Below are 26,949 nucleotides of genomic sequence, written 5' to 3' on the forward strand. Positions count from 1 at the left end.
GGAATGAAACTCATTTGGTCCTAGCCTGTCATTGCCTGTCCTGAGTTGCTCAATCGGTGTGATAGTGGACATTTGCTACCATTGCTGACAGTAGCAAGAACGAAATAACTTAGTACCACGTGAGTGAGTCATAATGCTAACCTTTAACTCTTAATTCTTCTGCTGTGTCTGCTAAGTGCTTACATCACAATTAGGTTAGGTTGGTGGAATGAATTTGGAAGACTCTCTTGGTTTATAAACTAGGGCATTTAATAACCCTATTTAAGACTATATCCCTTGAAGATTTAAAGCAACTTTCTCCAAACAAGAACAAATAAAAACTTGCTCAGGAAGCTAAGTGGACAAGGCATTTATTGTTTAATAAAGACATTTGTTCTACTTCTCCCAAGACTATGAGACCACTGGTATTTTCTAGCTGCTCTTGTGTTAATTATGGTAATTTATGTTTTCCTAGAAAAATCAAACTTTTTGTCCAGAATTTCATATTTATAAGTATGCAATTAATATTCATCTTTATGGATATTATTTTTCTATGATTTTAGTTATATCTCTGCTCATTCTTTATCTTTTTAAGATTTTAACATAATTTCTTTATTGATTCTTTAAGAATTTAACATCATGCACCCTAATTCTGCCTACCTCCCAGTCCCCCTTATCTTTCCCTCATCCTTACAGTGCCCTTCCAAAAAGAAGATTTTTTTTAAATCAAACCAAAATAAAACAAAGCAAGCAAGCAAACAAGCAAACCAGCAAGAACAAGAACAAAATAAAACAAACAAACAAAAAAACCACTTCCCTTCTCCATCTTTCCCGCCTCTGCAACACCTCTCCATTCGTCCTGGTGGCACTGGGAGCAGTGTGTCACACAGTACACCCTTCTGTCCAATCAGCTCTACTAGCAAATGTTCATTGCAGTGAGTCACTGGACTGGTTCAAGGCCTCTGGTTTCTGGTCCACCATCATCACTGGATCCTCACTGAGATATCCCGTGGGTATCGTTCCATGGGACCAGTCCCTTTCTGAGCTCCAGCAGGTCTTAGGTGCAGTAGATGTTAGCGTGGGCCAACCCAAGCCCTGGCTGTGGGCTTGGGTGGTAGCTGAGCTGGTCAGTCCAGGCCACTGGGGATGCCTGCCTCAGGCAAGGGGGCAGAGCAAGCTCCCCTATGCCCTTGCCCTCAGGGTCGGCTCTCCCTCGCCTGTGGTGTGGGTTGAGGCCTTCTCGCACAAGTACAGTGGCCAGCTCTCCCGTGAGGGTCAGGGCCAGCTCTCCTGCTGCAGTGTCCAGTGAGAGGCAGGGCCAGTTTTCCCAGGGCCAGCGAGGGCGGGCCTGGCTCAGCATGGCCCTCTGATTTCATCACACATGGTCCCTTTGGCCCCTGTGGTGATGCTGGTCACAGACATCAGCTCTGAACTCAGCTGCAGCTGGACCACGGACCCAGACACGGCCCTCAGCAGCAGCCTGGACCCATTTATCTTGATAAATCTATGGGATTTGTTTTAAACCTTGACTTCGGTCTGTCTGTTTTATTAGTCTTTTCAGACAAGACTGGGCATGTTCGAGGTGGTCTGGCTATTCACGTCACTTTATTTTCAAATACTGAGCCTTGGTTGTGTCTATCTCTTTGTTTCCCCATTTATTTATTGATTCCTTCCTCCTCCTCACCCCAAGTGGCTTTTATTGCTTTTTCCTGTGACCTTCCGAGTCGAGTCGAGCTCTTTGCCAAGGTACTGATTTTCTGAACCTTTGCTTGAAGGATCAAGGTTTTAAAGTGTGTACCAGCAGCAAAAACTGTTGACCAAACATGACCCAAAGGGCAGACACTTGTCGAAGAATGAACTGGATCCCAGGAGGCAGACACCCTCACTCACACCCTCTGAGTTTCCATGGGCACACACTGCCCTTTTCAGGGCCCTGGGCTAGGGTAGGCCCTGGACTGAGGAGTCTTCTGTGTCCAGTGGACCCCAAGCTAGTTGCTCCTCTTCCTCCACCAGGTCTCAGTTTTCCATCTGCAAAATGGCAAGAAGAGCCTCCCTAGCCCCCCTTGACTCTCTTCTTGAACAGGAACAGAGGGAACTGCTTGGACTCTCAAGACCCTTGCCGCTCCGACAGAATGGCTTCCCTCACTAAAATGTTTTAGCCCTGTGCCCTTCTGACCTTAGGGCACAAAGACTTGACTTGGAGCCCTGACTTTGCAGAGAGATACAGGAAGCCTAATGGGACTAACCTCCTTGATCATCTCTGGTCCTGCAAGCTCGACTGTTTGGTTTTGTCTTGCTCCTCCTTGAGAGGATTGCCTCGTTGCCGAGGATGAGGGACTCCGGGAGTCAATCCTGGGGCGTTTGCTCAACTCTGATACCTCATGTAAAGACACCTGAGCCAGGGTTCCCAGCCCAGAGCCAGGGAAATGATGAGCAGGGGCAGGGGACTCCTTTTGGGGGCTTCTGGGGTTCTTGAAGTTCTGGAAGGTTGGTGAACTGTGATATGGGGCAGCCTCGGGAACGGTCACTCGCTGATGGCCCTAGAAGAGCTGTGGAATCACTCTGGTCATGCTCATGTTCTCATGTTGCATGCCGGCGTGGATTTTTTGGGGGGCGTTGGTTAGTGGTGGCCCTCCTCCGGCCACCGGTGGGGCTGGGCTCAGAGGCCATATGTGTGCAGTTGGTTTGTAGGAAAGACTGAGAAGTGCTCTGAGACCCATCTCGGCTCTGCGTGATTAGCAGTCACTCATCGCGCAGCCCACGGGCGCTTCTGGCTCCCCACCCTCTCCCTATCCTCGGTGTCCACACCCTAGTCCCACACCTCCATCACTTCCCACCACTTCCCAGGGTGGCAGACAGTGTCTGTGCCTCTTCCTTTTAGGGTAAGCTGCCAGTTCTCTCCCCAAGGACAGCGGCTTCCCTTGGAGTCCAGAAACTACAGAACACAGTGCTTTGTCAAGGTCTGGCTTCCACGTCCTGTCACTGGTCTCCCTGTCATATATAACCTGCAGGAGGGTTTGAAGGGACACAGACAGGAAGACGGTTGTGATTTCCTTGCTTACAGCATTCCGTTACCTTGAGATTACTTTCCACGGACCTTTTGGATGTTTAGTTACCCTGTAGACTTATGCACAAAATGCCTACTATGTGCCACAAGGTACCTGCTCTGCCATGGGTCCCTGTGAGATCTGAGCCACTTGCTCCCCTTTTCTGCTTCAAGTCTGTTTTGCCATCTCCAAAATGTCAGCGTGGGCTAGCCAAGGGGAGCTCTCTGTGCTCTTCTTGCAATGATTCTTGAGCAAAGTGAAAGACCCTTAATGGATTGCCACCTCTCTAGCAGGGCCATAGGGATGGACAGGAAGTCATCCCTGCTCTCAAAGAGCTGTGAGCCTCCACGGGAGGGTCTTGACCTCTGTGTACCAGCAGCAAGGCAATATTGGATTGGGAGAAGGGTCCTTCATGTTTACTGAATAAAGGAAGAGATTTGGATCTTAGGATGGAAAATGCAATACAAGGCCAACTATGGGACTGGAGCTCCCACCACATGCTGTTGGGAATGGAGGGGGGAGATGAGTGAGCCTATCTTTGAAGGCAATGGTGGGCTGGGCTACATGTGGCAGGAGAAGGATGGATTGTATGCTGAGAACCAATCAGGGGCAACAAGGTGGAGGCAGAGCAATCAAAATCACATGAGTACACAGCCTGATATGTGGCACTGATATCGTTGCACCTCCCTGAGGGGTGTGTGTGTGTGTGTGTGTGTGGTGTAAGCATGTATGAGTGACCTGGGGAATAGGGCACGCTGGCGTTCAGTTTCCAGAAGTGACAAACGTGTAGAATGTCCGGGGAGCTGTGGCCAAACATCAGGCTGCAGAGATGCTCACCCTGTGATATGTTGCTTTGATTCTTTAGGCCGCGACTTGGCAAGCACGACCCTTCCTGGGTACCCGCCACACGTCCCCCCCGCTGGACAGGGCAGCTACTCCGCACCGACGCTGACAGGGATGGTGCCCGGTGAGTTTGCACTGCCTGCATCTCCACAGCAGGCGGCAGATGGGGTGGCTGTGGGAGGGTACTCTCTGCCCCAAAGCAGCCTGGGTGATCTCCATGCTTCTGAGAAAGCAACCTGAATAAATCAACAGAGGTTGACTCAGCCCCTTCTGCAGTTGGGGCTGCACTGAGGAGGGCATCAGAGGGTGGGTCCTTGTCTGACACTTAAAAAGCCCCTGGTCAGCCTTACTGGGTGCCAGGGCCCAGAAGGGTGCAGGGCCAGCCAGTTGGAGTATCCCCCTATCCTTTCTTCCCTCCCTCAACTTCTCCTCTATTCCCCAATCTGTGTAACATGAACCACATAGAAGCCCCACAAGGTGCTCTTGGTGGCGTTATCCCTGAGTGTGAGAAGTGTATTTTCAAGGCAGATAGGCTGTCGACTCCTGACTTTGCCACTTGAATTAGACTGAACATTGTGAAAGCCTTAAAACCTGTCCCTCCACCAGTGGCATGTCAGTTTTGACACCGAGAAAAGAGACCACCATTCCTTAAAGGATGCCCTCTGTCCCCATTATCCCATGGCCCAGGGTGAGCCCGCAGAACCGTGGGGCTCACCCAGATGGAGATGAGCTTCTTCTGGCTCTACCGCAGTGCTGTCCTCTTAAAGATGCCCTAATGACCTGTTTGTGAACCCCTGATGGTGAACTCTTGGTAGGGACTTAGGGACTTGAACAAGCTTGAGTATAAGGTATATAAGGCTTCACAGATGTGTGTGTGTGTGTGTGTGTGTGTGTGTGTGTGTGTGTGTGTGTGTGTCTTCACATGACAACAAGTGGAGCCAATTAGGGCACAGGCAAGTGGAGTTTCCCACACCGCATACCCTGGCAGAGAATCTCAAGGAGCCCCACAATTCAAAATTCCATCCTGGCCTAGTTGCGTGCACAGTGTATTTAACAAGGTAGGAGGATGGAGCATATTTCATTTAACGGTTTGTTAGCTTGATTTATGCCTTTTAAATATGAGACATATGGGAAATGGCCTCCACGAGCACTCTTGTCCTGGGCTTTGCCAACACCTGGGAGGCCTGCCAGGTTGCACAGCGAGAGTGTTGTCTTTCCTGCTGCGAGGATGGCCCTGTGGCGGATGCAGGAGAAACACAGCGCACAGGCTCACAGAGGTGGTGGGCGCGCACTGCCACCACCACACCCTTGGGCTCCTCTTTCTCCAGCCTCTGGCAGTTGGGGTCACAGACCACGTTCAAGAGCGGCTCTTTGCCTTTCTATACACTTCCGTATCAACAGGCAAACTCCTTTCTCTGTGCTTACGTAGAACAACGCTGTCAGATGGGCTAGCTCGAGGGCATTACCCCATTCTCCAAAATGGCCGGGACCCAAAGAAGTTAGTGGACTTCACAAGGCTGCTAATGAGCTTGGCCCTTAGCAAATGGGCTTCCTAAGTCCCCTAACCCTGGCTTTTCAGGAGGAAACTGCTGTAGCAACCCTGGGTCCTGGTCCCAATTAGAGTGGATTAAAGTCGCCTTACCTTGATGGCCCTCCCAGAAAACCGCCACTTCCCCCAGAGACCAAGTTGAGAGAGGCAGCAGAACCTTTTCTGGTTTATCAAAACAAAGTAGCCCTTGGACCCTGTCGTTCCTCCAGCCACAGTATCAGGCCCCACGTGCAAATGGCTATGGACCTGACCGAGGCCCCAGTGGGATGGTGGTAGCTTCTCATCCAGCAGGGCAGCGGGAGTCACCGTACAAAGCCACAATCTTCCATCTGTTGCAATGGGAACACGGGACTTCTGGGACTCCGTCCTCCACCGCAGAGGGGAGTTGCACAGAATTAAAGGGAGGAAAGCAGAATTACGGTTGGGGAGCCTGCTGTTCAGGAACCCTGAATTCTTCCTTCTCCATATCTCTGCCTGTGGCGTTCGCCTTGCCAACAAGGAAGATGCAACACCGGACTCTTCTTACTGCAGTTTTATTCAGGACTTTTGAACAAGCTTTTCACCCTCTCGCCCCGGGCAGAGCCAGCCCATAGCTTAAATAACCTCTGGGTAGCCAACCCCAGCAAGCCACGTGGGTAATGCAGATAGGTCCAGCAACGCGGAAGCAAGCCAGAAAGTGTTAGCCATATATGGAGTTGTTCACACCTGAGAGCACTCACTGTCAGGAAGATGGAAGGTGAAACCAGTGCCACCTTTAAGGTGTGGCATCACGCGGCTCTCTACATCTGCCCCTGCTTCCTTCCGCATCACCACTCCCTCCTCCTGACTGGCTCCCGGCTTTCTCTTTTCCCAGGCTTTCTATTTTCCCACACTCGCAGCAGTCAGTGCCAGATCAAGACAGCTTAGTGCTTGGTCCTCAGTGTCCTAGCCACTGCCGTGGAACGTTTCTACGCTGTCTCCAAACCTGTTTCTTGGATGGCCTGTCTTCCCAGCGCAGAGGGCCTTGCCTTTCAACAGAGCAGTGGTCTAGCTCCCTCCCCCACCGTACATTGTCAGGGTCTGGCTCTTGCTTAATTTGTGGGCCCCTCTTCCAACCCTCCCTTTCCCCAGTCCCTCATCTCCTTCATTCAGTATCCTGGGCTGGACCACTTACCCCCTTGACCTGTTGAGATCCAGCCTCAGTCTCCAGGTCTGAGCACAAACGTCACTGCCCACGAGCTTCCAAGATGGTCCCTGCTGGGGCCACTAGTGTTTTGTGTTCCATCAGCTGTGTTGTGCACACTGCTCTCACTGGAGAATTCTTAGCCTTGGGTGCCATCATAGTACCAAGCACGTCCTAGGTGCCCTCTGTGAGGGTTGGCTAGGGGATGGTGGCAGAGTGAAGCAGATAAACCAGTGCTTTAATTTCCTGTGACAAGCAGAAGAAAACACCCAATGCAGTGTTCGGGGTAACAGGAGAATTCCCTCACATCTCTGTAACAAGTCTGAAGTTAGGATCGCTGGGCCAAGATGCTGGTGCCAGCAAAGTGCCACTCCCTGGGAAGCCCTGGGGAGTGGCTGCTCCTCAACTCCTCCAGCTTCTTCCTTCCTGGCGCTGTAGGGCCAAGTCCTAGGGCCAAGTCTCTACACTGCCCTTCTCTTCTCTCCTACACAAAGGCACCCAAGTTCCCACCTTCTTCCCGTCTGCCAACCTGTCTTGGCACTCACAGGTTTCACTCAGGAAGCCTCACACGTCAGGTTCCAGGGACCGGGACGAGACTACCCTGTGATCTGTTTGAGGGCTTTGATCTTACATTTGTTCAGATTTCTGCTGCTTAACCTCGCGGGGTCCTAAGCCCATGAGGTATTTATGTTGGGATCCAGTTCTCACAGCCGTGCCTGTTGACGTGTTCTGAGAAAACAGTTGACATGACTCCAGGGGAGTCGTTATCTGCTTTTCCCAGCACTGAGGCGGCCGCACTGGGATGGATGGTTTCACTGTGTGAATCAGTCTCCCATACTTGCTGGGCAATCTGCAGGGAAACCGGAAACCCCATGACTCCCTGCCTCTGTGGGCTTTAGGAAATGCTTGGCTGTTGCTGTTTCCTACGTGTAAGTGGAGGCTTTCGTTTCTAATATTCGCTTTCAGGGCACACACAAGAGGGACTGCCTCCAGGGTACACTCAGGCAGCTGAACTTTGGGCTGTGAGAAAAAGGGCCTGGTGAGTTCTGTGTTGAGTGGCAGCTTGTTGGCATGCCCTGCTTCCTGGCCCTGAGGCTGTTGCAGGGCTGTCTGCCCCTCCTGCTGCCCGGCAGTGTCCTGTGAGGAGCTCTGAGGTGTTTGTGGAGTTCCTTCCTGCAGCTCCTTGCAGATTCGTTACATTGACAAAAGCAAAACCCGCACATTCTACCAGCTTAAGGTGGAGACAGTTTTCAGTTCTTATTTTCATCAAGTCTCAGCAAATGCCAAAAGTTTTGCACCAAAGATTCCACAGTGTCTTGATCGGTGAGTAAGTACTAGACGCCTGCCTGAAGATGTTTGGGCAGCCCCACAGATATTGACTTGGCATTTGGAACTCTTAAATACGCTGGGTGGCAGGGAAGGGAGTTCGCTGCCCTTTGGCTTCAGTGAGTCTGAACACGGGGTAAGCATCTTTGAGAATCACTGAAGGCATTAAGGGCTCCTGCCCAGCCCCTTGTTTTGCTCCTGCTCTGGAGCTTTAGGAGAAAGTACCAGCAGGACAGTGTTCCCATCTTCCCCAGGCTGCAGGGGATACAGAAGCTGATGGACAGGAGACCTGTCGGGGCAGTGTGTGTGAAGGAGCATGACCGGTCCCTGTGGGCCCCGTGGTCCCTGTGGGCCCTGTGGGCCCCGTGGTCCCTGTGGTCCTGGGCACTCTAGTTCTCAGTAGTAGTCAAGGATTGAAAAACATGACTTCTAGGACCCTTATGATGAAGTTGTACACTGAAATGACCGTTATGGTCTCTGAGGAGGTGATAGACAAGGACGAGGACAGGAGGGGCCTCTGAGGCCAGAAGGGAAGTCTGGAGCAAGCTGCAGGGTAGGGCAGAACTGACTGTGCTCTGCCCTGATGGCGAGGGACCTGCTTCTCTGGCCGCAGCACCGTAGCTCTCTCAGCTCCTTTCTTCCAGCCCGCCTGGCTCTTGCACACTTTTCTGTTCCCCTACATAGACAAGCCTTCTCCAGTCACCCACGTGTGTTAATTTCCTGTTGCACCCATAACAAATGATCTTAACCCAGTGACCTAAAACAATGGAAATGTTTCTCTTCCAAGTCTTGAAGTCAAAAGCCCAAAACAGTCTAATTTGGACTAACGTCAGGGTGTTGAGCTTCTTCTGGACTCGCGGAAGGGAGGGCTGTTGTCTTTCATTCTCTAGCTTGTGGATACTGCAAGCATCCTTTAACGCATGGCCTCATTGTTTCATATTTAAAGTTGGCAGTGTGGGGCCTCATCATGTGCGCTGCCACCTTTCCCTCCCAGACCTCCTCTGCCTCCTGCGAGAGGAGTCACGTGCTTACCTCGGGTTTATTGTCCAACCAGGCTAATTCCTTCTGCTTCAGGACAGTTCGCCGGCGACCGTAATTCTCTCTGTCACCTTCATTTCTCTCTGCTATGAAGTCTTACATAGTCACAGGATCTGGGGACTAGGATGTCAGGAAAGGAAGGCTTTTCCTGCCCTGGTGAGACTATCCCTGATTCTGAGTTCTGCCAGTCAGGCTTAAGGGGTGGGGCCTAGAACCTGGCAGGATGTGGCCAAATTTAGCAGGGCACTCCTGTGCGGTCTGCCAATTCTAAATCATACTCGGCCCAGGTGGTAGATATAATTGGGACACTTTATCCCTACCCCGCGCAGAGACCCCTCCCACAGTTAGAACAGAGCCCAGTGAACTGGGCGAGTTTGGAAAGGCCCCCAGAGGCTAGCCAGCCAAGAGTTGGAGACTCCAGCATTGATGGGAGGTGGAGTCATTGCCCTCTGGGTGCTTCTCAAGAGAAGGGATAGTTTTTGCTCCTCCTGTGGGCTTCCCACCCCCCTGCCACCTCCTGTTTTTTGCTTGAGTTCTCATTGGGCCTTCAGCGGAACTCTGACTTGGGCTGGGTCCCAGAGTGCCCACCTGTTGCTTGTTTCTGACTCTTTGCTGCCCTCGTGTGGCCTCCAGTCATTCTGCCGTGCTAGGAACGGACTAAGGAACCCAGACACAAACATGAAGCCACAGGAGGTCCATTCTCTTGTTAGCTATTAACTCTTCATGCATTTTCTAAGAAACACTAAGTGCTGGTTCTGGGTCCAGTGTGTCATTTCAGACCCGGCTGCTGCCCTCAGGGAGCTCACAGTCTAATTTGGGAGACAGGTTAAAAAAAAAAGTAAATTATCCCATGTAGTTTATTAAAGGTTATGGCGTGGAGGAGACGACTCAGTCAGTGAAATACCTGGTGTGCAAGCTTGAGGTCCTGAGTTCAACCCTCTGAACCCACATTTAAAATAAAAATCTAGGCACGGTGGCTCACATTTGTCATTCCGGCTCTGGGAAGGCAAAACCAGAGGATCCCAGGGCCTACTGGCCACCTTGCTTGTGTGGGTGAGCTCTAGGCCAGTGGGGAACTGTCAAGACAAAGTGGAAAGTGTCAGAGTGATCCTGAGACTGTGTTGTGGCCTCCACACTCATCCATGTGTGCAGACTCGATAGATAGATAGACAGACAGACAGACGGATAGATGATAGACAGACAGACAGACAGACAGATAGACAGACAGATAGATAGACAGACAGATAGATAGATGATAGACAGACGGATGAAAGATTAAAAAAAAACCAGGAATGTATACAGTGCCTGGGAAGTTGGGGGAAGGGATTGTTGAGTTGATTGGAGCAATGGAATGGAGTAGAGGCAATCAAGAGAGCTGTTTCAGAGATCATTTGAGCTGAAGCTTGAAGACTAGATTTGTTAATCAGAAGTGTCAATATTGGGTAAGGGACCAGTATTGTCATCTAAGAGCCCCAGAGAGCGTGGGCACCCGGGGACCAGAGAGCGTGGGCACCTGGGGACCAGACAGTGTGGGCACCCGGGGACCAGGACACATGGGAGTCTGGGGGGACTGGGTCTTAAGCTTTGCAGGGCTAGAGGAGAAGATCAGGGGCCTGTCCTGCTGGCACTATATTCACACTCTTGAGCGTCAGGGCATGAGGCAATGCTCTGATGGAGATGTCTGGAACATGCTCAGGACCTGAGGCCTCTGTGTCCTCCCAAATAGCTCAGTCCTGTGTGGATAGATCCACCAAGGTGTCTCTGGGCTTGGGGAGAAACTGGCACCCCTCAGAGGTCTTGTTACACTTCGGGAGAAGGTGCTACAAAGGCCAAGGTCCTGCTTGAGCCAAGGAGACTGTCAGACACTAATAGGAGGACCTTGTGCATGATTCTGGGGCTTCCTGTTCCTAAAAGAGGAGGCAGTGGGTGGAGAAACAGGTCTGAAACAGGAGTTTCCTGGTCCTGCCACTCCGGGGCTGGTGTCTGCACTAATGTCATCTAGCCAGCCCAGGAAGCTCTGGAGTCCCCCCATCTCTACTCTAAATGGGCAAGAAATGCTTCCAGGCTCTCTTCATATCTGGGGCTATGAAGTGATGTAGCAGAGATACACAGTCCTTCCACACTTCCACTGGAAAAGCCCCCCCCCCCAAACTTCCTTGGAGACCAGGACAAACTCTCAGAACCACCACACCAGGAATGGGTGCCCAAAAGCTTGAAAATCTGGAACCTTTGGGCACACTAATAACCTTTGCTCCATCATAACCTAAGTCCCTTTTAGAAGCTGAGCGCAGGAGAGACAGGCATATTCTAGGCCCCAGCAGGTGCCTTACACAGGTTAATCAAAAAAAAAAAAAAAAGGTCCTAGCAGAGAAAGATGACTCAGCCCAGGGTATCCTTAGACTGCCAGTAAGGGTATCACATAAGAGGAACTTGGAGCTGGTAGGTGAGGAGACCGTACCTTGGGTACTTCTCTGGATCACAGTTCGTGACTTCCGGGTCTCGGACTCCTCTGATGATGGTGGTTGACCCAAGGCTCCAGTCACAGTGTGTGAGGCTGGGTTGAGATTCTGATGAAGCTTCCATCAAAGGCCCTTGTTTTGTTACTTTTCTAGTGCTGTGATGAGACACCATGGCCAAGACAGCTGGTAAAACAAAAGCATTTAATTGGGGGCTTGCTTACACTTTTAGACGATCAGTCCATTATTATCATGGCGGGGAACGTAGCGGCAGACAGAAGGTAGAGGCTAAAGAAGTAGCTGAGAGCTCACATCTGTTCCACAAGTTTGAGGGAGAGAGAGAGAGGGAGAGAGAGAGAGAGAGAGAGAGAGAGAGAGAGAGAGAGAGAGAGAGAGAAAGCGCAAGCGCCTGGGCCTACTATTAGCTTTTGAAACCTCAGAGTCACCTCCAGTGACTCATGTCCTCCAACAAGGCCACACCTCCAGATCCTTCCCACGAACTGGGGACCAAGTGTTCAAATATAAGAGCCTATGGGAGCCATTCTGGTTCGAACCACCACAGACCCTCTCCTGGTGGTACTCCTTGGAAACAAACAGTGACTAGGTTGTCGTGGCCTTGTAGACAAAGGGGCTACAGTCAAGATTTGCTTTAGAAGACGTGAAAGCGTTGGTGGGCGTCGTGCATGCTGGTTGCATAAGGGGTGAGTTGAGCCTGCCGCCTCCAAGGCCTTCCCCCGCTGAGAGGTTGGGGTGCTTGTCTGGTACAGAGAGGATCATGGGAGACACATGGAGTTCTGAAGAGGTTGGATGGTTTTGCTGGGTCTTGGGTTGGGCCATGATCAAGCCAGATTCTGATGTGGAGATTAGACGTGAATCCAGTGCTGAGGAAGGACGCCATCCCTGGCCCCTGGCCCCTGGCCCCACAGTCAGTACAAAGCAGCTTGACTCCAGGCCTAGATCTATCTGTGAATGTCTCCAGTACCACTGCTTGCCAAAAGGCCAGCCAAGAGGGCCCCTGGCAGTTCTCTCTGGTTTATCTACCTGAATCTTGCCTGGGAGCAAATGAGGAAGCACCTTGCCTCATTTGTTTAGCAGGGAATGGGGTAGGGTAGGAGAAACTGAAGCCATAGGAGGAATCAGGTCAGAGAGCACCCCACCACGGCTCTCATGCTGGAGAGCCTGGGGCTCACACTGGCTTTTTTGATCATTTGGTGCCACTGGGCATCAATGGACCACTTAAGGCTGAGAACCCCCACTCACTCCTGCCCAGCCTTCCTTCTGCTTTTTCTCACATTATCATGGATATCAGCCCCTACCAGACTGGAGATCCTGCAGGCGCCCTACCCTGGATCTCCCACAAGACTATAAAGAGGGGGTCAGGATCTCAGACAGGCCCTGTGCCATAGGCCTATTCCCTTTTCAGAACTTTACCACAGTCTGATGCCTGGGGGAGGGGGGATTACTTCACCTCTGAGATTCCAGAAAAGAAACTGGCAGGCTGGCCTTAATAAACGTTCTGTGAAATGCCTGCAGATTGCAACATTAACTTTTATTAACTATTACATTTAATGCTCATAAAAATTTCATCATACTTGAAAACAATTTGAGGATAGACTGTCTCACTTTGCAAATGTCCCCAAGTCCACACCATGATTGCTAAGAAATCACAGCTAATAATCACTCACATCGCTCATGGTCAAGTGGTTTCCAGAGCAAGACTATAGATATGAGGTTTTTGTAATTTTAGAGCCGAAATTAATAGTGTGCTGTAGGGGCACAGGGTGATACTTGGGTGCCTGGGGAGGAGGGACCTGGCGCAGACCCGATTCCCTGTTAAACCCCCTTGACCACAATGAGTAAAGGCAAGGCCTTCAGATGACGAGGTGTCAGCAACCCTCGGTTCCTCCCTTTGGTTTGTTGATCATCTACATATGAGCCTAAGTGTTATTGTTGGGGTTTCTGTCCTGCCCAGTTCTCACAGCTAGTAAGCCCCAAAGAAAATCACACAGAGGTCTATATTAATGATAAACTGATTGGCCCATTAGCTCAGGCTTCTTGCTAACTCTTATAACTTATACCAACCCATTATTCTTATCTTTGTTAGCCACATGGCTCAGTACCCTTTTTCAGTGGGGCAGGTCACATCCTGCTTCTTCGGTGATCTGGGCAGGACTGGGAGGAATGGGCTTCCTCCTTCCTAGAATTCTCCTGTTCTCATTGCCCTGCCTCTACTTCCTGTCTGGTTGACCCACCCATACTTCCTGCCTGGCCAATCAGCATTTATTTAAAACATGATTGACAGAATACAGACAGTTCTCTCACACCACCTAAGGACACCTTGTCAGGCCTAGAGAGTGTGGCATCACGTAAGCCCAGGGATGACGTTAGCCTGGTCAGGGGGTACCAGGCTCAAAGAAGGGAGAGGCATGTGCTTCTATGGAGGGCGGCGTAAAGATGGGGAACACACCATGGTCCATATTCCCATGGCAAAAGCCTTCAGAGGTATCTGTGCCACTGTCCCTAGGCATGGGAGGGGCCTAGGAAGACAGTTCTCACTTGGAAAAACTTGGGCTGGTCAGAGAGGGGAGGGGGAATAGCAAACCAAGGGCCAGAACATGATGGTACACAACGGGACCTGGGCCATGCCTTGTCCTGCATGCACTAGGGTCTTTCTGAACCAGCTCTGGGCTGTTTTGCCTCTTTGGCTTGCGGGAATCCACAACCCTCTTTTCCAAGACCTTGTCAGCTGTCAGCCCTCTGCTGGACCAGCCACCACCTCTAGCTCACTGCACCTAAGACAACTCTCTCCAGAGCCCAGAGTCCCCAGAAGCAGCAGGAGTCAGTAAGGTGAGGCTTTTGTCCTCCAAGGAAAGTGTTCTCAAATGATACCAAATCTCCACTCTTCTGCCACCCACCCACTAACCTTCATGATGTACCATCCAGAGAAATGATACATACTTGTTACCCAAGTTGCTACTGAAAGCGCCTTGTGAGACAGGAATGCTCACCCTAGTTCAGAAGCAAGTTAACAGCTCTGGTGGTGATGTACCTAGTTTGGATCACGCCATAGTCGACCTGGGAGCAAGCAGACTGAGTGAGGTCTAGAACTCCTATCTCAAGTTCAGCCAGCCTTGGTGCCCCTGGAGAACGAGGAAGTGAAGCCTGTTAGTCTCTGGGTCCCAGGGAAGAATATGGCTTCTCTAGCGCTCCCCTGAGGCGCCAGACTCTGCTGGGCTGCTAGGACACTGTGCTTCAGTTTCTGGGATATTCCTTTCTCCATCCTATCCATCTGCCAATGTTGAGTCGGCCCTGGGCTAACCAACACTTATTCTCTGAGGCTCCCTATTGTGCACTAAGTTCCCCTGTGTACACCCCGGGGCCTTGCCCAGGGTCAGCCGTGATCTGCCTGCTTGGAGCTGTTGGGGCTATGTGCCCCTGTCTCCTGATTGCTTTTGGGGTTAGACCCAGTCTGGAGCTCCTCTCGGAGGGGGGGACTATGCCCGGTCCCAACACCTAGTAGATGTCTGAGAGCTGTAGGTAGAACTTAAATACTACCCTCACTGCTTGCTCCCATAACTGGCCTGAGCGGAGTCCAGGCTCAGGGTCCAGGGTGTAATTACGTGGGGCTTGTGCCCCATTTACACGCTGCCCTAGTCCTTCCAGTATTGGCTCTGGCTGCTCTCTGGAAGATACTGAGACAATGGCCCTTGTTACCCTCTGTTGGAGCTATTTATTTTTTTCTCTCCACTTTTCCCTCCTTCCCCTCCCAGGGGACTCGCCTCTCGCCCTCATCCCTCATGTTTTCCCTTTCACTTGGCTGTCATTCTCATTGTCCTCCTGGGGCCTGGCAGGCAGGGTGACAGGCAAGAGGAGCCCAACCAGGCCAGGGAGGCTGGAAATATAGTCATTAATGGGAGCCGGGAAGCCCAGATGTCCTCCCTGAATGCGGGTAATTTGTTTTTAATGAAAAACCACGCGGTGACCCTGAACAAATGAATTGTCTTTATAAGGAGCCTATGTGCAGAGGCACAAATTAAGGACTTAAGGGAGACTCAATGCCAGGCTGGAAAGGAAGGAAGGAAGGAAGGAAGAAGCAAGGAGGGGTGAAAGCACGAGAGAAATGAAAGACTTTAAGATGACAACTGTCTCTTCCTGCTCTTTTGTCTAAAGAACATCCCAGCTCAGAAATGCTTTGGGAACTGTCCTGCCGGACCAGAGTTCAGAACAGTTGGGACCATCTTGAGGCATTTTTCACCCAAGTGCTAAGAATACGACCTCTTATTTTCTCAGAGCTTTATAGTTTCTGAACCTCGCAGCTTGGTTGTTGGCCCAGTTGACAGAGATGAAAACTGAGGCCCAGGAGAAAGGGCTGCTTTGGAGCCGCTCAGCAAGTGCAGGTCTTGGAGGACAAGGAAAGGACTTTAGCCACTCCAAGTTTGACTCTTCGACACTCCATACTTGTGTCTAGAAGTGGCTTTCTAGAAGTGGCTTTCTCTGTGAGGCGCCAGAGAAGGGTTGGGGCCTGGGCTGATCTGTGACAAGCGACAGCACCCTGTCTGTTCTGAGGGACCTGGGCTGAATTAAATGCACTGGTACTTGGGGAATGCCCCGCTTTTCCAAGAACACGTTAGGTAAGGAGTCATACAGAGAGAACACCCAGGAATGAGACTGGGGGTGAGAGCAGAGACAAAAACAGGAAAAAACTGATTGACACAAAAAAATCTGTGTCTGACTTTCCCCACTCAGGAATCAGCCCTGCAGAGCCTCCACCTCCTGGGCTCTTTTAGGAGGGGATGGAGTGGATCATGGTGGGAGGGGCAGCCATGTGGGCACTGTCTCAAGAGAGGCTGCAGCTAGCGGCTCTGCCCACAGTGGGCAAGTCCACCCTGTTGGACAGGTGGTTGAAGCAGGCCTGCGTTGGGGACTGCAGATGGGTTCCACGCTAACGCGTACCTCTCGGGGACCAGAAAGGTCTTCAGACGGTCCACAGCAATCTTACCCTCCCTCGTGCATAGAGAGGCCTGGAGTGCCAAGCTAAGGACAGGAGAGGCGGTGGGCAGAGTCACAGGGAAGGCAAGAGGAACAGCCAGCCTCATGTCCCATCATTGTCTCAGTCTTCCTTGAAGCAAGGAAAGGAAGCATCTTGCCTCCCACCCTCACATAGACTTGGTGTTTCCAGAATGTTCCAGGCACCAGTGCTTCTAATAAGTGTTTGGAAAGCCCTGGTCCCCCTTTCTCTCTATCACTCCTGCTGGGGCCTGTGGGCCTGGCCAGCTCTGAGAGCTGTTCCTGCCCCGACCCAGTGGATATAGATGGTGACCTCCCCAGGCCAGCAGAGTAGGCCTGGAATCTTGAGGCATTGTGTGTGTGTGTGGGGGGGGGGTCCTGCTACTTCCAGCTCTGCTTTTTACCCTAGTCAGGTAGCTGGACAAAATGCAATGACTGCATTCTTTCTCTGGGTTCAATCCCTCTGGAAGAGGGAACCTCCTAACCAGAAAATCAGGCAAACAGAAAACTCAGACCACAGCCCGTGGCCTGCAGTCACAAAGTCTTCACCCTAGGTTAGTCCTTTGCCTCCCAGTACTGACTGAGCCCTTGCTTCCCCAGCTACCAGAAGCAGACCCTCCTCACAACAGGCATCCTGGAATTGAGGGTTTATAGTTCACCAACTTCCAAGATGGATTTTAGCCCCATCAGACTGGCCAGAAATCCCGATCACAGACCAGCAGGGCCGCCCACATGCCTTGTAGGGCCGGACGCATGACCACCCCACCCTTGCGAGGCAGCTACACTGCTGGCCTTGGTGCCCAGCCCTGCTCCTGGTGTGGCCACACCCCTCCCCATTCCAGCCCAGGAAGCAGGGCCTCCCTGGATGCATCCCAGGGCATCCTTCCAGAGACGCACTTCCAACCAAAACACGGGCAAGTTGTTCTTTCTACAGTGGACAATTACAAACACCAGGCAGGGCTGCCAACTGGCAAGTAAATTCCGGAAGTGGCATTTATTACATTGCCGGGGAGCCAGCTGGGTGGGGTCCTCACTTGTGAGCTAGCCTCTGGCTGTCCCACTTCACTGGTACTCTTGTTCATTCCCGCGCTCATTCTCCAGGTAATCGCAGGCTCTTCCGTGTGGCTGAGCCCAGTTCTCGGTGAGGGCACAGACAAGACCAAATGGTTCTGAGGCCCTAAGAGCCTCTATGAGGAGAAGTGACCATGTTTCATGTTTAGGATGGAGGGAAGCCAACTTGAACATGGTGTTTGGGAGTGGTTTTGCTGAAATGGTAGGCCCAAGAGCAAACAGGATACAAAGAGGGTGAGGTTTGAGGGACACAGCAGCTGGAGGCTGACCTGCCCACCGGGATGCATGCGTCCCATTCATGATGAGAGGGCTCCGAGGGAAGGCCGGCGCGTGCAAATCTCAGTCCCGAAGCCCGGGGCTGATCCGTGTGTACAAACAGGAGGCTCAGTATTTAGGAGCAGGGAGGAGCAAGGGAGGTACCCTGAATGGCTGCCTGCTTTGGAAATTTCTATGCATTTGTAATAACAAAATTACCATAATTTGCTCGTTAACGCAGCTAGATCAGTCAAGCATTGTTCCTTCACAGGCGGGCTGGGAGGTGTGCGCCTCTCTGCACACTCCGCACACCCCAGCCTGCCTGCCAGCCCGTCGGAGCACTAAAAATTAGCATGCAAATGGTCCTAATTCAGTGGGCGAGCTGTCAGGCAGGCCTCTCCGGCCTCGTCTCCGTGAAGGCCCTGACAGCCCAGCTCCAGAGCTGGCCCACCCTCCTTGCTCCAGCCAGGAGGAGCTCCGAGGGGCACCTCCAGACTGACAGCTTGGCGGCCTCCCTCCCTCGGCTAGCGCCATCAGGCCTGGCGGCAGACTCCCTAGGGAGCGAGCAGGGCCTGCCACCATGCCGGCCTGAGGCAGGCTAGCGGGTGGGCTGCGGGGGAGGCTGGCCCATGCTCAGGCCTACTGGCCTTGGCTGGCTTGGGCATATGGGGCGACGTGAGAATGGAGAGGTGTTCCCTGACTGAGGGTCCAGCCCGTTCCCATGGGGCTCTGGGAGTACCTTCTCTATCCGCACACGTGCAGGAAGGTGGTTCAACTCCTGATTCCAGGATGGCTGGGCTCGGAAGGAGCTCTGCTTCTATCCCGACTTGCAATCGACACCTTCCCAATGGTGCCCTCTTTCTGTGCTCCTTATGAGGGGGTGCAGGCAGGCCTTGCGTGGTAGAGGCAGTGGCATTACTTGAGACCTTCCAAGTACTGTCCCTCACTGACCGCTTCCACCCCTCAGTCCCTGGCCTTTCACTGTCCGTCTGGAAGTCAGGCGGGCACTACCCCATTTCATGGAGGATCGAGCTGGTACGTGCTTCCCCTTGTGACTTGAAGTACTAGGATAGAGCCCTATAGTCTCACAGAGCCTTTTTTTTTTCTTTTTATGAGGTGAAGGCTGCCTCTGTTGCCTAGGCTAGCCTTGAACTTCCAAACGTTTTATTTCAGTTTTTTTTTCTCTTTTTTCTTTTGTGGTGCTGAGGGTGCCTCCCAAGGCAAACACTCAACCATGAAACTGCTGTCAGAGCTCCTTGAAGGGAAAACTCAGATCACCCTCTCCCTGGCAGGTGACCCATGGTTTATTCCAGTTTCTCAGGGTTGTTCTCAGGCTGTTTCTTGGGACCCTGTTCCTTCTCCTGAGCAGACAGGACCGCTTGCCAGGACGCAGAGTTTGGAAAGCAGGCTAGATCCCTAAATTAGTCCCCAAATCACCCTGCCTGTCATCTGGCTGTCCTTGTTCAGTAAGCAAGACAGTCATTCCTAGGCCAGAGACAGTACCAGATACCTTGGAACTGGCGTTGCAGACAGTTGTGAGCTGCCGTGTGGGTGCTGGGAACCGAACCTGGTCCTCTGGGAGAACAGTCAGTGCTCTTCGTGGCTGAGCCATCTCTCGGTCCTCGCTGGGCCTTTTTAAGCCTCCAGATAAATGAAGAGGTAAGAGAGACCCAAGAAATGCAAAGCCCTGGCTTCTCCCGGATCTCTGGGGACAGACAGCAGGTCATGAGCCTCAGCTTGTTCTGCATCACAAGGCTGCTTCGTACTCAGTCCAGAGCCTGGCACAAGACACACGCTCATGGACCGATTAACCCACCTTTAATAACCTGTGGGTTATTTAATAGCCCAGGAGGCATGCAGACAGTGTTTGGGTACCGCTGTGCTCCCGTCAGTGCCTGGGACAGCATTTCTGCTCCCTACAGTTTTCCTTCCCCAGTTATTCTGATTGGATTTGGGGTGAGGGTCATGGGAAGAAACTGGTGAAACCTTGGATTCTGTATGCCAACCTCTCATAGCATGCCAACCACAGAACCCCGGCACATCTCGGGGCACATCTGTTTTCATCCCGAAAGCTGCTGGGAACTTCTGAAATTCCCTGCGTGAGTTGGGAAAGAGGCTTGCCAATTTAATTCTGCTGAAGAAAGGGTTGCAGGGCTCCCCCTAGTGGACAAGTGAGATGCCTCACTCCCTACACTCTTGTGCGTGGTGGAAACACACACACACACACACACACACACACACACACATATCCTTGGTTAACTCAGTTTCCACATCTGTTCTCTGCCAGAATCCTCGCCACAACCTTAAAGTCCCATCTTCCACCGCTCTTGTCATAGACTCAATGAGAGGATGGGCAAGCCAAGCACAGCCAAGGCTAAACCAGAGCACATTCCATCTTACCCAGCATCCCACCACCATGCGTTGTCTTAGACTTGGCCAGTGACCATCTGCTTGCATGGTGTGCGGCCCCGGCCTCGCCAGCCTTGTGGCATAAGGCCCCAAGAGTCAGAGTTTTTCATCCTTTGGAGAGATTGGCCTTGTAGTGAATGTTTGTGATGGCTTCCCCATGTCTCCTCACGGACACCATTGTTCCTGCAAACCTTTATCTTATTTTATTTCATTGAGATGGGGTGTGATGGCTTGAATGAAAGGCCCCCCCCATAGATTCATGTGGAGTGACATTATTTGAATGATTAGGATGTAGATGTGACCTTGTTGGAGCAAGTGTGCTACTGGGCATGGGCTTTGAGGTTTCTGAAGCTCGAGCCAGGCCAAGTCTCTCTGACTGTTCCTGCTGCCTCAGTCCTGATGCAGGGCTCTCAGCCCCTCTCCAGCACCTTGTCTGCCTGCACACCACCATGCTTTCTGCCATAATGACAGTGGACTAAACCTCTGAACTGAAAGCGAGCCACAGTTAAATGTTTTCCTTTATAAGAGCCCCTGTGGTCACAACAATAAAAACCCAGGTACTGGCTTGCCAAAACTTGCAATGTAGACCAGGCTGGCCTTGAACCCACAATGACCTGCCTGCCTCTGCCTCCCAAACACTAGGATTAAAGGTGTGCACCACCACTGCCAGCTTCCAGACCACTTCTAATAAATAGCAGCCCCAGTGACCCGAAACCAGGTCGTGTTCTCCTTTGAAGTGCGAATGCCAGAGTCCTGCCATGACCCTTTGGCCACTCTCTCCCCATCTTTTCCCTCCTCTCTCTTCCTTCTCCAGCCATACAGGACTCCTCGCTCCTCTGCCCATCCACCTCAGGGCCTTTGCACAGCGGGTTTCCACGGCTCTTCCCGCCCTACTCACCTGGCTAGCTCTCACTTCCCTTTCAGTCACAGGGAGGGCAACCCGAGCCATTCTCCCTAAAATCTCATTTCCTCCTCGCCCTTCCTACTCCAGCCCTACTTTGTGTCTCCTCCCTGCACAGCGCTGTCTGACACACTGTGCTCTCCCTGCACAGCGCTGTCTGACACACTGTGCTCTTTCTGTACTTTATGCTCCGGCTTTACTGGGCGATTGGTTCCCCAGAGCGTGAGTTCCGAAAGACCTGGGACTCCTGACTGATCTGCTCAGACCCATGGCTCCAGATCTAGGTCAGGCACCCTCTTTGTACTTGGAATAGGAGCAAAGGGGTGAGATAGTGACCCTGTTTAATACCTGGCCTCAAGGTGGGCACCTGACAGTCTTCCCACACACCTGGGTTACTTCTCCACCTGCTCAGCACCTTTACTCCTGGGAAACATCTCCATTCTTCTCCCCTTGATCACCAAGATAGTTCTCCTCTCCTTCCCCCGCCCGACTTGGTTTCTTTTCCCCAGTCTGTCTCAGACAAGTCTGTGGGGCAGTCACAGAGGACACATAGGTGAAGGGTCAGTCATATTTAAGGAAGAGGAATTCTCAAGCATAAAATGGTTCTGAGTGTCAAGGCACCCGCGGCCAAGGCCGACGACTTGAGTTCAATCCCTGGGACCCATATAGTAGAAGGAGAAAACCAACTCCCAAAAGTTGTCCTCCAGCTTCAACATGTATACAAATATGTATATACATACATGCATGCATGCATGCATACATACATACATATGTCATACATCATACATAGATCAATGTTTTTTAAAGTATTTAAAAGAAGGAAGCTTTCCCTCAGGACAGGCAACTTCCAGGTGGACCTGCTCACTATGTTCCTGGGGAAACTGAGGCCCAGGCTGGGGAAGGGCTTTGATTTAATGAGTTTTGGAGTAGAGACAAGACCATGCCAGGCATGTGTTCTAGCCAGAGGGTGCTACAAATCCAGCTCCCTTCACAGTGCCTGTCCCTTACCAAACACTGTGAAGAATGGTAGCCCCAAATTATGACAGGAGGCCTCCCACGCAGCAAGTCCTTGGGAGTTAGCCTGCTGGGGACAGCCTTCTTAGCAACTGACCTCTGAGGAACCAATTTCAGAGCCTGGACTCTTAAGCCTCAGCGGATGCTGAGAAATTCTACAGTGTTGACCAGGGTGCCTCCAACGCCATTTCACACAGCCAAGGGAACATCAAAGCAGAAGGTGGTCCAGCTCCTCAGCTTGCCAATTCCGAAATCTATATTTCAAACAGCTCTCTGCCAGAGGCCAACCCTGCCCCTCTGAGGACCAGTCCTCTCTCCCTAGTTTTCAAACTGACTCACCATATCCTGACAGCTGGCTCCACTCAGGTTCAAATAAGCTAGACTGATGGAGTTTTCTTGTTGTTGTTGTTTTATTTTGTTTGTTCTTGCTGTGAGACAATGGTTCACTATATAACTCTAGTTGGTCTGGAACTCACAAAGGTCCGCTCTTCTGCCTCCTGCATGCTGGGATTAAGGATCTCAGATAACTCAGTCTGGGGTGTGTACTGTAGTCTAAAGTCTCAGAGCTCTGTGGATGACGGCCTGACTTATGCTGAGCATCCAGACTTGAGCCCCACCCCCCAAGTCACTGAGCATTGCTCCTGCCCTGGGGCAGCTCTGCAGGGGAATCTGGATAGCAGAGTTTAAAAATGGAATTGTTGGCCCAGTGAGGAAGGGTGACCGGAAAGGAGCGGGTATACTCCACTGCTTCCTTTAAGAAAGGAACACCCAAAGGATTGTGTACTATTGAAAAGGGGGTGTGACTCCGTGAGACCAGCTTGGTATGGATGGAAGCCTTGGGGAGCCCCTTCTTGCAAGGAAGGAACCAGGAGAGCCCCAGCAGCTGAGGACTCCAAAGGCTCTGATCTCTGGCTTCCTTTTCAACCCTGGCTCTGAAGAGAGAAATAAGCCTCCCCTCCCCTGTTTCCCCCAAAAGCCCCAACTTGTTTCTAGTACCTGTCTCAGCACACTGGTCCCCAGCCACCTCAGAGGAAGGTAATTTATGTGTGTACAGCCCCCTCCTGCAGACTGTGGGCTCTCCGTGGGCAGGAACCGTATCTGATTCATCTCTACTTCCCAGTCCTACCCCTGCATGCTGGGGGCAGGAGAGGTGTGCAGAATTGAGTGTGTTCCTCGGGGTGCGACGGGGCTCTGGGCTTCGGAGTTCCCAGCCCACAGTGCAGCCACACACCGCAGTAGTAATTGCAGAGGTAAATCTTGTCTGGTCTCCTCGCAAACGCTTGGGGAGGCCTTCCATAAATATGTCAGCAGCGGCATTAAAATTTGATGGCAGCAGTGCAGGTCGGGACTAGCACTGTGACTTCCCAGCAAGGTACGACACCTTCACCTGCGTCTCATCAGTCAGTCCAGGATGCTCAGGGAAAGTCCAGCCGCAGTCGCAGATGGGGCTGCTGACTCCCAGACCCACGGCTGCTCTGAGGGACAGGCCAGGTCAAGGCCACAGGGAGGTACATTCACTTTGGGCTGGCACCAGGCTGAATGGAATCCCTGTATGCCCTGGGGATGTGCTGGGACATTAGAGGGTCTCGGACTTGGAGTGGCCTGGGACAATGTTTTGAGACTGGGAGCTGGTGACACAGGGACCAGGGGACAAGGTCTTCACAGTCAGTCTGGAGGAAATTCAATATTTTCAAAACACAAACAAATAAACAAAGAGAACACATTGAAGGGATGGAGATTGGAGTATCATTAAGCAAACCAGGAGTCACTGGTCCAGGGTCCAGTCCTGGAATATTCCCCAGGGGCAGAAAGCCAAGGCACCATCCTCATCTTGCATCCACCTTACTGTTGCCCTCTGTGGGAAACTGAGGCTAAGATAATTGGAAGGGGCAAGCTGAAAGGGACACATGATCAGAAGTCTTGGTTTAAGGATTTCTTTACAACCAAGATTTTAGATACTTGTTGAAATGTGATAGAAACACCTGAAATGTGTTTTAACATTATATCTTGCTAATTCTTTGAGAATTTAATACTTACATACAAAGTATGTCTATCATATTTACCCCTCTTCCCTCCTAACTCTCTCCGATCCACCCTCCACTCCTCACCCCTTCCCAAACTTTTGCCTTCTTCTTTTTGTTTTTAATAACCCACCAAGTCCAATTTATATCCAGTTCCTATATATAGGTGTGGGGACATCTTCTGGAGCAGGGCAGACCCACCAGGGCCGTACTCTTAAGAAAACTGACTCGTCTCCCAGAAGCGGTCAACTGTCTACCGCTCCTTAGACTCTCTAGTTTCATGCTAGAATGCCAACTGGCATGGTCTTGTGCAGGCCTTGTACAGGCAGCCACGGCTGCTGGGAGTTCACGGTGCAGTGGTCCTGTCATCACCAGAAGATGCTGTTTGACTCCAGTCTTCCCTGACCTCTGGGTCTTAGAATTGTTCTGTCCCCTCTCCTGAGATGGTTGCTGAGCCTTGGGGGAGGGTGTGTGTGTGTGTGTGTGTGTGTGTGTGTGTGTGTGGTGTAAATGTCTCATTTGTGGTGGAATACTCCGTGGACACTCACTTTCTCTACTTTGATCAGTTGTGGTTTTTGTGTTAACCATCTGGAATATACCTGTTACAAAGAACGAGAGGGCCTGCTTTTGGTCCCGTCCGCCCAGCTAGCTTAGTCCCGAAATAACCACACAGAAACTGTATTCATTCACATACTGCCTGACCCTTATTGGCTAACTCTCCAGCCTCTTGTTGGCTATCTCTCACATATTAGTTTAACCCATCTCCATTAATGTGTATCGCCACTTGACTGCAGCTTACCGGCATGAGTCTAACCAGCATCTGTCTCGGGCAGGAGAATCATGGCATCTGCCACACTGCCCTTCTTCCCATAATTCTGTTCTGTCTTCCCTGCCTACCTGAGTTCCACCCTATCAACTAGGCCAAGGCAGTTTCTTTAATAACCAATGAAAGCAACACACAGACAGAAGAACCTCCTACACCATATACCCTTTAACACAGAGGATAAAAGTCCCCAACATGTTCATTTTTCAATCAGTCCTACAAAGCACCGAGTTTAATAAGTTTGGGTCACACTTTTTATTTCACAAAGAACTTTCAAGTGTGTCAATATTATGTGGTCCCGTGAGTGCTGGGATAACAACAGGGCAGCCCCTGAGATTTGGTTACAAAATTATTGACTTCCAATGCCGTTCAAGTAAGTGCCAGTGGGCATTGGCCAGGCCTGGCAGTGACCTCCCAACTGTTAACAGAGAGTGGCCACTATGCTCTTAGACTGCAGAAAGTCTTTCTGTCATTAATTTTAAACTCACGCTGTAGCTCAGAGCGTCCCCTGTTGCCAGGTTTGCCAGCCAGGGTCCAAGCCCTGCAGCTGCTGTGACAGTGTTGAGAGCCGAGCAGGGCTATGGCCCATTGTTTGCCAAGTATCCACAGCACCTTGGGTCCCCTACAGAAAAACAAAACAAAACAACAACAAAAAAACCCAATGCCTGAGACAGGCTCCTCACCTAGAAAAGAAGCTTATTCAAGATCAACAGGTATGGAGATTCAAGTTCAAGATCCGCAGTCTCTCTGGTGTGAGCCTGTGGCAAGAATAAATAGTGACATGGTGAATAAGGAAGCAGAGAGAGAAAGGGACCAGTTACCCACCCTCAGAAAGTTCAAGGCCACCTGAAACACCCACAGTCCCTCTTAGGAGCACCACCCTGACCACCAAATCTTTAACACATGGGCCCTTAAGGGGAGGCATCCAACATCCTGCTGAATGAGCCTCTGGACTGGGAGGAGCTGGGGCTCCCTCCATTGCTTTTGATGCTTCCTAGTGTTGCCTGGACTGGCAGGTGGACAGATAGGAATTTTGGAGGCAAGCAAATGATGAGGTTCTACATCCTCTGAGACCCAGACAAGCCACTTCCTGGCTCTCTTAGTCAAAATGATTTCCAGCTGCCACGCTGCGCCTGAGTCTACCTTGCCCTCTGCTGACATCCATGTGCCTTTGACACAGACGTGCTCACAGGTCTGGGACCTGGGCTCCTTCTACCAGGGACATTGACCTCTTGGAGAAAGGCCGCTGTGAATGCTGGGTGAGATGGATGTGCTGAACCACGGTCCAGCACTAGTGTGCAGGCCTAAGAGTAAAGATGTAGCCCCAAATCAGAGATGGCAGGTGAGTCTCCCTAAGCTCATGTCTGGGTTCAGGCATCATCAGAACCATTTTACTCTTTCTTTCCAACTCTTAAGCTGCTCCGAGTGTGTTCTCACAGTGAGCTTGACATCATTAGACACTTTCGTGGATATGTGGGGGAGTTTTCTTGGTAACAACTATAGTTTAGATCAGGAAGGATCCCTGAGGCCCTTGAGTCAAAGGCCCCAGTCTGGCGCTATTGACCAGTAGTAAGACCTGTAAGAGGTGGGGCCTATGGGATTCTTGAAGTCGTGGGGACATTGAGGGGAATTCTAGCCACAAATCTTTCCACTTTCTCCCTTCCATTTCCTGACTGTGAGGTGAGCAGCTTTGCTCTGTCCTGTCTTCTGCCATGATAGGCTGCCCGGCTGCAAACTTCAAACCAATGGGTTTGGAAACCTCAAAATCATGAGCCAGAATAAACCTGTTTCCTCTTCAAGGTAGTTTTCTCAGGTCTGACAGACCACACCTCAGTGTCATTCCATCTGAGCAGTGGAACCTGGGGCCTGGAAGAGTTACCTGGGCGTGGGGGCTCCTAGGAATAGTTTATGGCCACTGTAGGCCATACTCAGCGCCCACAGTTGGCATTGATGACACCAGCAGGGCCCTGTGTTTGGGCTATAGCGGTCTGTTGGTCACCAGAGTCAAGCTTGAGGAGCCGCAGACTCAGTAAAGAATAATGCTGTCC

At 51.4% G+C, this 26,949-nt stretch overlaps 1 protein-coding gene across 5 annotated transcripts in view; it reads left to right on the top strand.

The window, feature by feature from the left end:
• Nucleotides 1-26,949, top strand: part of Pax5 (paired box 5) — a 186,733-nt gene that overhangs the window by 136,287 nt on the left and 23,497 nt on the right. For all 5 annotated transcript variants that reach the window (XM_087897152.1, XM_087897156.1, XM_087897153.1 and 2 more), the window contains one exon: nt 3,892-3,993. In XM_087897152.1, the coding sequence (XP_087753278.1) occupies nt 3,892-3,993 (102 nt within the window). The remainder of the gene's footprint in view (nt 1-3,891; nt 3,994-26,949) is intronic.

This window comes from Myodes glareolus, chromosome 16 (assembly GCF_982192425.1).
Source record: "Myodes glareolus chromosome 16, mMyoGla1.1, whole genome shotgun sequence".
NCBI classification, from domain to species: domain Eukaryota; kingdom Metazoa; phylum Chordata; class Mammalia; order Rodentia; family Cricetidae; genus Myodes; species Myodes glareolus.